At 35.5% G+C, this 15,544-nt stretch overlaps 1 protein-coding gene across 6 annotated transcripts in view; it reads left to right on the forward strand.

Moving 5' to 3' along the window:
• The window catches only part of pde4d (phosphodiesterase 4D, cAMP-specific), a 475,712-nt gene that overhangs the window by 435,241 nt on the left and 24,927 nt on the right, over positions 1–15,544 (forward strand). The window contains exon 1 of one of the 6 annotated variants that reach the window (XM_061928994.1): positions 11,408–11,600. The exons of the other annotated variants lie outside the window; for them this stretch is intronic. Coding sequence (XP_061784978.1) covers positions 11,553–11,600 — 48 coding nt within the window. The 5' untranslated portion in view covers positions 11,408–11,552. Of the gene's footprint in view, positions 1–11,407; positions 11,601–15,544 lie in introns of those variants that run through there. 6 annotated transcript variants of the gene reach the window in all.

Consider the following 15,544-nt stretch of genomic DNA (forward strand, 5'->3'; position numbering starts at 1 on the left):
TTTCAAGTCAATAGGACTATTTAATGGTATTTTAAATTGGTTTATTTATGCTAAATAGTGAAATGTTTTATGCTTAAAATAGTAAAATAAAACATGATAATAATATGGATAATGTACAAATAAATTATAATGAATATACATACTGTATAATATATCAATTGTATTAAATGTAATACAGTCTATGCTTAAAATAGTATAATAAAATGTGGTAATAAGAAAAAACAAGTCATAGTATTTTAAAATGATAATAATATAATAAATATACATGTATACCTCTATAAAATAAAATATGACAGATATTTCATTATACATCATGCTTCATTTATTTGTTAAAGTTAACCTGTTTAATCGTCTCGTGCTGAACAGAAGGAATGTGTTGGATTAAACTGTCGCAATTTGAAGAAATGTGCGACTATAAAAGCACAATTTATAAAGATGCCACCTTTGTTCATTTGTAAAACATGTTTTAAAGAAGCTGTTAGCCATAAAATGACATAATATGCACATTGTGGGTTGGATTCATACCTACAAGTACGCTTACACCCCCATTGTGTGTTGCTTTAAAAAAATATCATTAATTTCAATGGTTTATTATTGGATGTGTGTACTTTTGTGCAGATTTGAGTGTAACTTAATATACAACATGGCTACCCAAGCAACTGTGTCACAACCACTGTACTATTATATTTATATTGTATAGATGGCTGCACTGTGGTAGTAAACAGTCTGTGAAAAGCTCAAATTACACCTATGACATGCCAGATTGTTTGTGCTCAAACTGTTTTGAAAGACCTGCTAGCAGTTAAGGCATATTTTCATAATTATTAAACAAATTGTCTGTGATTTATGTCCAATAAGTTGCTAAGTCAAGTGTGGCCCCTGCAAAGATGTTTTGCTTGATGGCGGCAGCCATGTTTTTCCAACCAATCTTGCTTAGAATGTGCAGACAGAAGATGCCAAAAGTCAACAGCGCCATCATATGGTGTGTCTGGGAGGAAAATAAAGAGTATAAGCAACACAGTAGAAGTGCATCTTTTGATGAATTTACCTGCTTTTGTGTGCAGCGGTTCAGGGGTAGAAGATACATACATACATAAATACATACATACAGTCATGTGACATGTTATTTTAAATAATATAGTATAATAATAAGCATGCACAGATCCTCAGTTATGCTGACCGGTGTTTGTGTCGCTATATTGTATGTCATAAATGACATGTGTTGTGTTTGCTCATGCTGCTACAGCGTTATTAGCACGTCTGTACCAGTTTTTCCAGCGTTAGCATCATCATACAGGCAGGGAGCATGCTCAGTCACCTCCACAGTGTGTGTGTGTGTGTGTGTGTGTGTGTGTGTGTGTGTGTGTGTGTGTGTGTGTGTGTGTGTGTGTGTGTGTGTGTGTGTGTGTGTGTGTGTGTGTGTGTGTGTGGTGTATGTGTGTGTCTGCACACTCTGAATGCTCATCAGCTTTGGGTTGGGGTGATGTCACACCTTGTGATGTCACACAAAAGGGGAGGGTGGTGGTTATGTGACGGGGGGTAGGGGTCTGCAAGGACCAGGAGACAAAGGCATGACACACTCGGCGCTGATGTCAACCATCATCACATACATGAGCTCATTTAAATGCGGGAAATGTTTTTTTGTTGTGTTTTTTTTTGTTTTTTTCACCCAACCTCCACTGCTTTACTATATCTGGTCGTCATGGCAACAGCTCCAGACCAAATCAGCTTGCTATCTATCTCCCTCCAGCAACCCATCATATGTGATATATATTTATCTCGAACACACTCCTATATAAATGCACCCATTTCTAATTCGTCATAAACTGGAAAGTAATAATATATGATAATACATTTGTATGGAAGCAGCTGTTTTGATGTGTGGACGAAGTCACTCACTCAATGTTGAATCAGTCAGAGTCCGATGTTGATACAAGGTTTGGAAAATAATGTGAGGCACATCAGGATAATAACATTCCTAAAGTACACACGTCTTTTGTTTAGTACTCATTTGTTTGGAAACTGGACAAAAATGTAACTCTGATACATTTCAGTGATCAATTTAACCTGAAATGTTGTATCAATATTGGGCATTGTTTACATGGCAGTTCAACCATCAGATTATTAATGCCGCCAATCTATTATGTACAATAGATTGTTACATTCAATAGATTAAAAGGTATACTATGACAATAATAGTTGTAATAAGTAGAATAGTACAGTAATAATACTATGTAGACTGCAGGGGTCCAAGAATGGTCTTATTATACAGATAACCAAGCCTTGGTGTAGTTCGGTTAGGTACCAATCGTATATATGGAAACACTGGTATCTCTGCCTTTTATAGAATGTGTAGACACATTTTTAAAGTCTATATATATTTTGTTAATTTATTAGTCTGCAATAAAGCTTGATTGAATATTAATAATAATAATATTCATAGATACAAATAATAAATTGCTCATCAAATAAAATTAAAAAAATAAAATGTGAATAAAGATAAATATTTGACGTTAAATTTGATTGGTGACACTTAATTTTTTGCCTTATGTTACACAATTTAATAATTCAATATGGTGATACATTAACCAGTCACATATATAATAATTTAAGTGTTTTTTCACATGTTAATTGATTTAATTTAACATTTATTAATTAATTTAAATAGCTTTATTATTATTGTTTTGTTTTTTTGTGCCACAAAAATAACATGCCGGAATGGCCGAATGGAAGAAATTTCAAGAAAACACAACATTATGGGCGAAAATTTCAACGTGAAGCATTTGCACAACTTTGACGGAGCTCTTAACTCAAAACACTTGTATCTCAAATCAACATCTCCCATTGAAATAAATTGAAATCAATTGATACTTGCCCAAACACTTATGTAAAACTTTTTTTTAGATAAGAAATATTGTATCAAATCAATACAATAGAATGTTTTACTAAGAACTGCAGTAGTTTTATTAAGTAATGTAATAATAATGTATAGCATTTATCTTGTAGAGCAGACTGCTACGGTATCTCCTTCCAGCTACTTCTTTGTCAAACACACCATCAGCAGTTTTCCATATTTTAATGGACACATATCCACCGTTTAGATATTATTTTAACCTTATTGGCTGATGTTGGACTTAATCTACATCAGTATGGTACAGACTGGCAGTGATACGCTGGAATTGCTTCGGCAAGTCGCTCAAACATGTTTTCCCACGGTTTATATTAAACATGCTTCACTGAGCGCCATTTTGTCCTACTCATTTCGGAAGTCTTTGAACGCACCGTAGTTTTAACTTTCCTTAATGCTGCCACAGAAAGCCGTGTTTTTTGCCATGTTGTCCATGCCATATGTTATTTGTCTCTATTTGTCTACCAAACGTTTTATGTTGTGCGTGAATGCACAGAGGTGAGCTTTGTCGATGTTATTGACTTGTGCAGAGTGCTAATCAGACATATTTGGTCACTGTCACTGCATGACTGCAAGCTTATCGATGCTAAAATTCTATTTAGGCTAGCTGTATGTACATAATGCATCATTATGCCTCGTATTTTAGGTAAATTTGAGGTCATTTTATTTGCAGTTTCCGTTTCCTTCAACTTTAACATACACGTCTTTACCATTCTAAGCCAGTAATTTCCAGGAGTTATCTCACCCTCTGAAAAGCCTTCGTTTTAGTAATGTTTTCCAATGTTGTAAAAATGTGTAGAATAAATATTACATTTCAAGATTTTTGTCAACAAAGATTTGCGTCAGCCTGCGACACATAGTCATATTTATAGTAGGTTCTTCTAGCTAGTATAGACACTTACATCATGTGTTGCCTTCATTACAAAATGTATGTAAGACTTTTAAAGTCATTTTGGTAGTAGGCTAATATAGACACTTACATCATGTGTTGCCTTCATTATAACACTTATATAAGACTTTTAAAGTCATTTTGATAGTAGGCTAATATAGCTAATATAGGTACTTACATCATGTGTTGCCTTCATTATAACACTTATATAGAACTTTTAAAGTAATTTTGATAGTAGGCTAATATAGCTAATATAGACACTAAACATCACGTGTTGCCTTCATTATAACACTTATATAGGACTTTTAAAGTCATTTTGATAGTACGCTAATATAGCTAATATAGACACTAAACATCACGTGTTGCCTTCATTATAACACTTATATATAACTTTTAAAGTAATTTTGATGGTAGGCTAATATAGTTAATATAGACACTTAAATCATGTGTTGCCTCATTATAACACTTATATAAGACTTTTAAAGTCATTTTGATAGTAGGCTAATATAGACACTTACATCATGTGTTGCTTTCATTATAACACTTATATAGGACTTTTAAAGTAATTTTGATAGTAGGCTGATATAGACATTTACATTATGTGTTGCCTTCATTATAACACTTATATAGAACTTTTAAAGTAATTTTGATAGTAGGCTAATATAGCTAATATAGACACTAAACATCACGTGTTGCCTTCATTATAACACTTATATAGGACTTTTAAAGTCATTTTGATAGTACGCTAATATAGCTAATATAGACACTAAACATCACGTGTTGCCTTCATTATAACACTTATATATAACTTTTAAAGTAATTTTGATGGTAGGCTAATATAGTTAATATAGACACTTAAATCATGTGTTGCCTCATTATAACACTTATATAAGACTTTTAAAGTCATTTTGATAGTAGGCTAATATAGACACTTACATCATGTGTTGCTTTCATTATAACACTTATATAGGACTTTTAAAGTAATTTTGATAGTAGGCTGATATAGACACTTACATTATGCATTGCCTTCATTATAACAATTATATAAGACTTTTAAAGTCATTTTGATAGTAGGCTAATATAGCTAATATAGACACTTACATCATGTGTTGCCTTCATTATACCACTTATATAGGACTTTTAAGTAATTTTGATAGTAGGCTAATATAGCTAATATAGACACTAAACATCACATGTTGCTTTCATTATAACACTTATATAGGACTTTTAAAGTAATTTTGATAGTAGGCTGATATAGACACTTACATTATGTGTTGCCTTCATTATAACAATTATATAAGACTTTTAAAGTCATTTTGATAGTAGGCTAATATAGCTAATATAGACACTTACATCATGTGTTGCCTTCATTATACCACTTATATAGGACTTTTAAAGTAATTTTGATAGTAGGCTAATATAGCTAATATAGACACTAAACATCACATGTTGCCTTCATTATAACACTTATATAGGACTTTTAAAGTAATTTTGATAGTAGGCTAATATAGACACTTACATCGTGTGTTGCCTTCATTATAAAACTTATATAGGACTTTTAAAGTCATTTTGATGGTAGGCTAATATAGCTAATATAGACACGTAAATCATGTGTTGCCTTCATTATAACACTTATATAGGGCTTTTAAAGTCATTTTGATAGTAGGCTAATATAGACACTTACATCATGTATTGCCTTCATTATAAAACTTATATAGGACTTTTAAAGTCATTTTGATGGTAGGCTAATATAGCTAATATAGACACTTAAATCATGTGTTGCCTTCATTATAACACTTATATAGGAATTTTAAAGTCATTTTGATAGTAGGATAATATAGACACTTACATCATGTGTTGCTTTCATTATAACACTTATATAGGACTTTTAAAGTCATTTTGATAGTAGGCTAATATAGACACTTACATCATGTGTTGCTTTCATTATAACACTTATATAGGACTTTTAAAGTCATTTTGATAGTAGGCTAATATAGGTAATAGAGACACTTACATCATGTGTTGCCTTCGTTATAACACTTATATAGGACTTTTAAAGTCATTTTGATGGTAGGCTAATATAGACACTTAAATCATGTGTTGCCTTCATTATAACACTTATATAGGACTTTTAAAGTCATTTTGATAGTAGGCTAATATAGACACTTACATCATGTATTGCCTTCATTATAAAACTTATATAGGACTTTTAAAGTCATTTTGATGGTAGGCTAATATAGCTAATATAGACACTTAAATCATGTGTTGCCTTCATTATAACACTTATATAGGAATTTTAAAGTCATTTTGATAGTAGGATAATATAGACACTTACATCATGTGTTGCTTTCATTATAACACTTATATAGGACTTTTAAAGTCATTTTGATAGTAGGCTAATATAGACACTTACATCATGTGTTGCTTTCATTATAACACTTATATAGGACTTTTAAAGTCATTTTGATAGTAGGCTAATATAGGTAATAGAGACACTTACATCATGTGTTGCCTTCGTTATAACACTTATATAGGACTTTTAAAGTCATTTTGATGGTAGGCTAATATAGACACTTAAATCATGTGTTGCCTTCATTATAACACTTATATAGGAATTTTAAAGTCATTTTGATAGTAGGCTAATATAGACACTTACATCATGTGTTGCTTTCATTATAATACTTATATAGGACTTTTAAAGTCATTTTAATAGTAGGCTAATATAGGTAATATAGACACTTACATCATGTGTGTACCTTCATTATAACACTTGTATAAGACTTTACATTTTTTGCGGCTCTAGACAGATTGTCTTTTGAGATTTTTGGTCCAATATGGCTCTTTCAACATTTTGGGTTGCCGACCCCTGCACTGGTGACTATCAGATGTGCATTTGATACTCATACATAGACACCATCCCATATGTTGTTTGGTGGGGAAAAAAAGACAACAACAACAAAAACACTCTCTGCAAGTGTCATTCACTGGGGAGTTGCTATTTTTGGTCATTGTGCCAAAGAACAAATTGCACTAGGGACGGCTTCGCTTGGTGTGACACTTTCCAATTTTTACCCAATAGTTCGTGTTCACACCTTCTGTCAGAGCCATCCATACGTGTGTTGATTGCATACCAAGGAGGAGAGCTGTACGTGTGTGTGTTTGCGTGTGTGTGTGTGTGTTCGTATTAGCGGTGGGTTGGATCACAGCAAGCCAACCGCCTCATCAGCTTCATCATATCTGTAAATGACCAACATTGCTTCTGTTGGTGTGGTGTGAAGTAAACGGAGACACAATTCATTTCACCACCAGAAAGTCTATTTATGGCAGCCTTTTCACAAACCTGACAATATTTTTGGTGCAGGGACACCTATCAGAAGATTCCCAGATATGTTTTGAGGTAGTCCAGAATAATCACTGGGGTATATTTATGTGAAGTAGGCTAATGGGTCTGTGTGTCACGGCTGTATCTCTTCAGGTCAACAGTGTGCGTATACTGTATGTGTATGTGTGTGTTTGTGTGTGACTGAAAGAAAAGCTCTGACTCCTTTGTTTTGTTAAAGTCGTTTGTATGTATGTATAAATTGTATGTATAAATTACTAGGCCCCAGACATAAGACCTATTTTTCCAAGTCCGGGAACAAATACCGTATTTTTCGGACTATAAGTCGCAGTTTTTTTCATAGTTTGGCCGGGGGTGCGACTTATACTCAGGAGTGACTTATGTGTGAAATTATTAACACATTATCGTAAAATATCAAATAACATTATTTAGCTCATTCACGTAAGAGACTAGACGTAAAAGATTTCATGGGATTTAGCGATTAGGAGTGACAGATTGTTTGGTAAACGTATAGCATGTTCTATATGTTATAGTTATTTGAATGACTCTTACCATAATATGTTACGTTAACATACCAGGCACGTTCTCAGTTGGTTATTTATGCCTCATATAACGTACACTTATTCAGCCTGTTGTTCACTATTCTTTATTTATTTTAAATTGCCTTTCAAATGTCTATTCTTGGTGTTGGGTTTTATCAAATAAATTTCCCCAAAAAATGCGACTTATACTCCAGTGCGACTTGTATATGTTTTTTCCCTTCTTTATTATGCATTTTCGGCCGGTGCGACTTATACTGCGAAAAATACGGTACGGTCTTAATATACCCAGGTATCACCTCAAGACAAAATAGTATTTTGTAACAAATATTGGCATTTTCATGGCAAAAGTTATTTCATAAAAAAGACAACAACAACTTAAATGAGATTTTTACCTGAAAAAGCTTTCATTGGAGTCAACTATGGTGTTTTTTTGGATGTTTATTTTTGTAAAACACTTTTTTAACACAAATCAAGTAGACCCATGTTTTCAAGACCCGCTTTTGGAAAAAAGTACCGTACTTTCCACCAAATTGTAGAAGGAAAAAATATTTTTACATATAATTAGCTGCACCCGAATATTAGCTGCAGGTGTATACCGGTTTCAAAGATTGTTTTAAATGTTTCTTTACGTACCTTAAAACCTACTCAATGGCCATTGGTTAGAGTGCCCGCCCTGAGATCGGTAGGTTGTGAGTTCAAACACCGGCCGAGTCATACCAAAGACTATAAAAATGGGACCCATTACCTCCCTGCTTGGCACCCTCCGTCAAGGGTTGGAATTGGGGGTTAAATCACCAGAAATTATTCCCGGGTGCGGCACCGCTGCCGCCCACTGCTCCCCTCACCTCCCAGGGGGTGGAACAAGGGGATGGGTCAAATGCAGAGGACACATTTCACCACACCTAGTGTGTGTGTGACAATCATTGGTACTTTAACTTTAACTTTAACTTAATTGTTTCCAAACGGTGCCTGTCACACGGCAGTTAAACGGATGGTCAAACAAAACAGAAGTCATCGTCATGGACCCACTAGCTGCGGAAACTAACTCTCCAATCAGCTACACAGACTCAATAACTCCACAGTGACGTTTTGGTGAATTTACGAAACTTAAACAATACAAAAAGAATGTTAAAATACTAACACAGACATGTACGAGTGTTCGCATATTCGCTAATGCTAACGATGCTACCTTTGGTTACATTACGATAGCACGTACAAATGAAAACGCTTCTATGGGACGTTTTAGTATGTATGAATTGATGTAGTTATATTGTAAAACTTACAAACGTTGCTTGGAGTGATTAAAGGGGAACATTATCACAATTTCAGAAGGGTTAAAACCATTACAAATCAGTTCCCAGTGGCTTATTTTATTTTTCGAAGTTTTTTTCAAAATTTTACCCATCACGCAATATCCCTAAAAAAAAGCTTCAAAGTGCCTGATTTTAATCATCGTTGTATACACCCGTCCATTTTCCTGTAACGTCACATAGTGATGCCAACACAAACAAACATGGCGCATAGAACAGCAAGCTATAGCGACATTAGCTCGGATTCAGACTCGGATTTCAGCGGCTTAAGCGATTCAACAGATTACGCATGTATTGAAACGGATGGTTGTAGTGTGGAGGCAGGTAGCGAAAACGAAATTAAAGAAGAAACTGAAGCTATTGAGCCATATCGGTTTGAACCGTATGCAAGCGAAACCGACGAAAACGACACGACAGCCAGCGACACGGGAGAAAGTGAGGACGAATTCGGCGATCGCCTTCTAACCAACGATTGTTATGTGTTTGTTTGGCATTAAAGGAAACTAACAACTATGAACTAGGTTTACAGCATATGAAATACATTTGGCAACAACATGCACTTTGAGAGTGCAGACAGCCCAATTTTCATCAATTAATATATTCTGTAGACATACCCTCATCCGCTCTCTTTTCCTGAAAGCTGATCTGTCCAGTTTTGGAGTTGATGTCAGCAGGCCAGGGAAGCTAGGGTCGATATTCTTCTCTTGATCATCTTCGGTGGCATAAGGGACGGTGTGAGCCAAGACATCCAGGGGGTTTAGCTCGCTCGTCTTCGGGAACAAACTGCCGCCATTGCTTGCCGTGCTACCGAGGTCCTTTGTCCCTGAATTGCTCACACACTCCGGCAGATTCAATGAGGGTCTGGCGGCAGATTTCTTTGACTTTATCGTTGGAAATGCATCTGCTTTGAGTGTCGCAGGATATCCACACATTCTTGCCATCTCTGTCGTAAAGTGTGCGGAACAAACGTCCAATTTCTTGCCACTTTCGCATCTTTGGGCCACTGGTGCAACTTGAATCCGTCCCTGTTCGTGTTGTTACACCCTCCGACAACACACCGACGAGGCATGATGTCTCCAAGGTACGGAAAACAATTGAAAAAACGGAAAATAACAGAGCTGATTTGACTCGGTGTTTGAGAAAATTGCGGATTGCTTCCCGATGTGACGTCACGTTGTGACGTCATCGCTCCGAGAGCGAATATTAGAAAGGCGTTTAATTCGCCAAAATTCACCCATTTAGAGTTCGGAATTCGGTTCAAAAAATATATGGTCTTTTTTCTGCAACATCAAGGTATATATTGACGCTTACATATGTCTGGTGATAATGTTCCCCTTTAATAGGAGCCATTTTTGGGTCTTTACATAAAGTTTAGGTCTCGCAACTACAGTAAACAGCCGCCGACTTCATTTTCCCCCGTAGAAGAAGAAGCTCTTTTTCTTCTACGCGGGAAAATGAAGTCGGCGACTGCTTACCGTAGTTGCAAGACCTGTTGTGGCTCAATATTGGTCCATATATAAGGTGCACCGGATTATAAGGCGCACTGTCAGCTTTTGAGGAAATTGGAGGTTTTTAGGTGCGCCTTATAGTGCGGAAAATACGGTATACAGTATAAATACTGATATAGTATATTATTATATTATATTATATTTGTATATAATATATACAATATATATATACTTCTTCATACTTCTTAGGAGTAGGTTGTAAAATGCAATGCTTGTAGGTTTTCTTTTTCATGTATTTTGCAATTTTGCATCATGCCATGTCAGGCGTCTGTTAAAGCAGTAGAACATAAAGAACATCTTCCAGGAGCGGCCTGTGCGTTTCAATTCTATGTTACATCATAAACTGGTGTGTGTGCGTGTACAGTACGTCCTTGGCAAATCACTACAATAAGCATTGACCCTCAGCACTGCAAAGTGCCGATGCTCATTTATTTAACGCCATTGTTACCTATTTTTTTTTCCCTCCCTGGTGACATCACCTCGTCAGGGAAGCAACTCCCAGCGTCACCATGCTGCACGCCGTGTGCATACTGTATGTAAAATGTGCAGTCACACATATGTAAACACACATCCAAATTCCCCGGGATGGCGGCGTAACATTTTCCTTCGCATGAGCCAATCGCACAGCAGGTGACCTCAAGTCTGCGGCCCTCCGAACCAATCAGTGGCCTTGCACGTCTGCGTCGTGATTGGCTGTAGCCTGTGAGCGAGGCGGGTCGGGGGGAGGCTGGTGGTCTTGTGTCATTCACAGCGAGCCAAGCAAGCGGTGAGAAAGGACAGACGACAGCCCAAAATATTTGGCTTCTTCTGGGCTTGACTTGTCCCTCCACCCCTCCCCCCAGCATCTCTCCCAAGGATGCGCACACGTCACGGCGCTCCACAGCGTGCACGCTCGCCATATGTTCCTCATCGGCTCTTTACACCTTCCTTTCTTTTTGCACTTTCAGTGGAACGCTCGCAGGGATGTGAGCACCTTGTGGACGCTCTTTGAGCTTTTAATCTTTTCAACTGGACCTTTCTTTTCCCTGTGGATTTATTTACTTTTAATATCCAAAATGCCTGAAGCAAATTATTTGTTCACCGTGTCCTGGGGATACATTAGGGTAAGGTATTATTTTTGTCAGGCAGTATTTTAATGCAATTAAATTATTATATTATGTATCTCTTAATTTATTATTAGTATTATTTATAATATGTCATTGTTTTAATAAAAATGTATAATCAAGTCAATTTATTTATTCATTTATAGCTTCATTTTGACCAAAGTCCTTGTGAATTGATTGGCTAAAAGATTAGTTAGAAAATACATATGTAAAACTAAAATAAGGAAATATAAAAAATAAAAATAAAAATATTTTTTAAATAATACTTCATCTTGACCAAAGTCCTTGTGAATTGAAAATACAAAGTAATATATAGCCGATACATGTATAAAAAAAAAATGTATACGTATATATATTTTTTTAAATAATACTTCATCTTGGCCAAAGTCCTTGTGAATTGAAAGGACAAAATAATAGCCAATACATGTAAAAAAAAAAAAAAAAAAAAAAAAAAGAATACGTAAATACATTTTTAAAACCAAAGTAAAGGGCTAGGGCACTTATTTTAAAAAATAAAAAATATCTCAAGTGTAATGCAGGGTTTTTTCTATAATTTGCTGACTATCAGAGAGGAAACCAATAATTAAATTTTTATTCATATTTAAAACATAGGGAAGTTTTTTTTTTTTTTTTTTTTTTATAAGGTTTTTGGTTTTGGGACTAAAATAGAAAAATTCATACAATTACAAGATACATTTTTTTCGCTGGACAAAAAACATATTAATTATATTTGCTTTATAATGACAAAAAAACACCTAAAATAATGCTATATAAAATGCATAATATATTTGTATATAATGTGTAACAAGAATCATAATAATAAACATATTAAATGTATACTTAAGTCAATGTTGGGAATCAAGTTGGGAAAATAAATGTATGTTATATATTGTGTTGTGCTTTTTTATGATAACAAGGAAATTATAGGTTTTATAACTATAACTGTACATTTCTTATTTCAAACATGTGATATCCTCTGTTTTAACTTACACTGGGAGTTTTATTTTAACAAAGTCTTCTTTCGTGGTACAAAAACCGTGAAGATGGAGACAATTTTGGGTTATCGGTACTCTGGGGAGATCCTTGTGCGTCATTCTGCTTTGAAAGAGAGAGCACTTCTCCATATTCATCCTCATTGATTTCTGTCGTTTGTATTAATCGAAAGGTTTGACGACCGTCCGGCAAAAGTGCTCTTCGCGTGATCCTTTTGTGTCCATTAAAAATTTAAAAAAAAGCAAGCGGGTGGTGTTATTCAATGAGACGTCAATACGCCATAGTGCAGTAAGCACTCTTGTTGCGTTGTAATGGTCTCTTTGAAACGGTCAATAGTGAGTCATGGGCTTCATCGGTATGCATACATAATACATTTACACTAAGGCTGTGTTTGTTGCATAATTTTGTTGTGGCACCACTTTTGGGAGCAGTGCCTTGATTTCAAGCACCGGCCTCCAGCTATCATCCATCAATCATCCATCACTTTGCTGCTCAAATCAAAAAGCCGCCGCTAAGTACGACACTCTGGCGTTCAAATTAGGCCAGGTGGCGAAGAAGTGGAAAACTCGGGGTGACTGTGAAAATGATGGGACCCACTTGACAACAGATTAGATCAGGCCTGGGCAATTATTTTGACTCGGGGGCCACATTTAGAGAAAAAAATGTGTCTGGGGGCCGGTATATCTATTTTTAGGAACACTAATACAAAACCTCACAATAATGTCTGATTGAATGCTAAAAACGTTATGACAGACCGCCTTAAAAAACGTAATGAAATTTTTAATTTTTCTATGAACGATAAAACACTGAATATTGACAAAATATGAATGTCACACCCCCTTTCGATCGACATATTTTACAATCAAGTGAAACGCAACAAAAATGCAACAAACAGTGAAATATGAACGCGAAGGGTACAAAATAAACCCACTTACAATCTGATACATCTGATATATCACTAAGCTTTAGAACTTTGTTGTGAAAATCTCCTTCCGCGTCTTTGGAAACGCTTCCCGCCCACACTGCTTGGTGCCTCGTCTGAGCTGCTGTGACGTAGATGACCATAGTAACTAATTAGATTACCATAGCAACTGGTATATCATCCATAAGGGCAGATTCCAACCATTGAAATACTTTGTATAGTTCAAGACTTGCGGTCATTAGAAAACATCACTGCACATCATAATGGCAGCTAGTTTCCATCTTAAAGATCTAAAAAAATTATTTGGGAATGTCCGGCGGGCCAGATTGAAAAGCTTAACGGGCCACATGTGGCCCCCGGGCCTTAATTTGCCCAGGTCTGGATTAGATACAAACTCTAATTCTAGACCTTGTATCCCAGAAATCTGCTTGGTGTTCGACTACATCATCATGAAAAACAGTATTTTACTTTTTTATTCTTATTTGTAGAAGAATATACACACAATATACTGTTTAGTAGTGATGGTAAATGGATATGGCACACTCACTGACTGTACAGACACTGATACTGTGTTGGTGTTTCATAATGGCACCATCTACTGGATTAAATAGGTCACTTTTTATTTTATTTTTTACATATATTGTAAAAAAAAACTACGTAGATTTTGCGTTAAAACAAAAAACAAAACTGCCAGCTCAGTTGCCATATTGTATTTTTTTTACTGCTGTTTTCTCAGCATATGACTGTAAATAGAAAAATAGTACCACTGTTTTTTTCCGGTAAAATTCTGGCAGCTAAAATGCCAGTTTGTTACAGTAAAATATGTGCTTCTTGTTCTTACAGTGTATGGTTTTAGTGCTAAGAAAGAGCAGAGTTGCATTGTAAATACCTAATGTGTTGGTGTTTCATAATGGCGCCATCTGCTGGATTAAATAGGTCACTTTTTATTTTATTTTTTACATGTACGTACAGGCCAAAAGTTTGGACACACCTTCTCATTTCAATGTTTTCTTTATTTTCATGACTATTTACATGGTAGATTGTCACTGAAGGCATCAAAACTATGACACCTGTGAAGTGAAAACCACCTGTTGAAGCTCATCGAGAGAATGCCAAGAGTGTGCAAAGCAGTAATCAGAGCAAAGGGTGGCTATTTTGAAGAAACTAGAATATAAACCATGTTTTCAGTTATTTCACCTTTTTTTTTTGTTAAGTACATAACTCCACATGCGTTCCTTTGTAGTTTGGATGCCTTCAGTGACAATCTACAATGTAAATAGTCATGAAAATAAAGAAAACGCATTGAATGAGGAGAAGGTGTGTCCAAACTTTTGTCCTGTACTGTATTGTAAAAAAAACTACGCAGAATTTACGGTAGAACAAATAAAAACTGCCAGCTCAGTTGCCATATTGTATTATTTACAGCTGTTTTCATAGCATATTACTGTAAGTAGAAAAATAGTACCACACTTTTTTTTTTCAGTAAAATTCTGCCAACTAATCTGCCAGTTTTTACAGTAAAATCTGTGCTTCTTGTTCTTACAGTGTATGGTTTTAGTGCTAAGAAAGAGCAGAGTTGCATTGTAAATACCTAATGTGTTGGTGTTTCATAATGGCGCCATCTGCTGGATTAAATGGATCAATTTTTTTAATTATTTTTTTTTACATATATTGTAAAAAAAACTATGTAGGTTTTACGGTAAATCCATTCCATCCATTTTCTACCGCTTATTCCCTTTTTGGGGTCGCGGGGGGCGCTGGAGCCTATCTCAGCTACAATCGGGCGGAAGGCGGGGTACACCCTGGACAAGTCGCCACCTCATCGCAGGGCGGTAAAACAAAAAAAAACTGCCAGCTCAGTTGCCAGAATTTTATTTTTTACAGCTGTTTTCACAGCATATTACTGTTAATAGAAAAATAGTACCAGTGATGTTTTCGGTAAAATTCTGGCAACTAAGCTGCCAGTTTTTTACAGTAAAATCTGTGGTTCTTGTTCTTACAGTGTATGGTTTTAGTGCTAAGAAAGAGC

Source organism: Nerophis lumbriciformis, linkage group LG33 (assembly GCF_033978685.3).
Source record: "Nerophis lumbriciformis linkage group LG33, RoL_Nlum_v2.1, whole genome shotgun sequence".
In the NCBI taxonomy this organism is placed as follows: Eukaryota; Metazoa; Chordata; class Actinopteri; order Syngnathiformes; family Syngnathidae; genus Nerophis; species Nerophis lumbriciformis.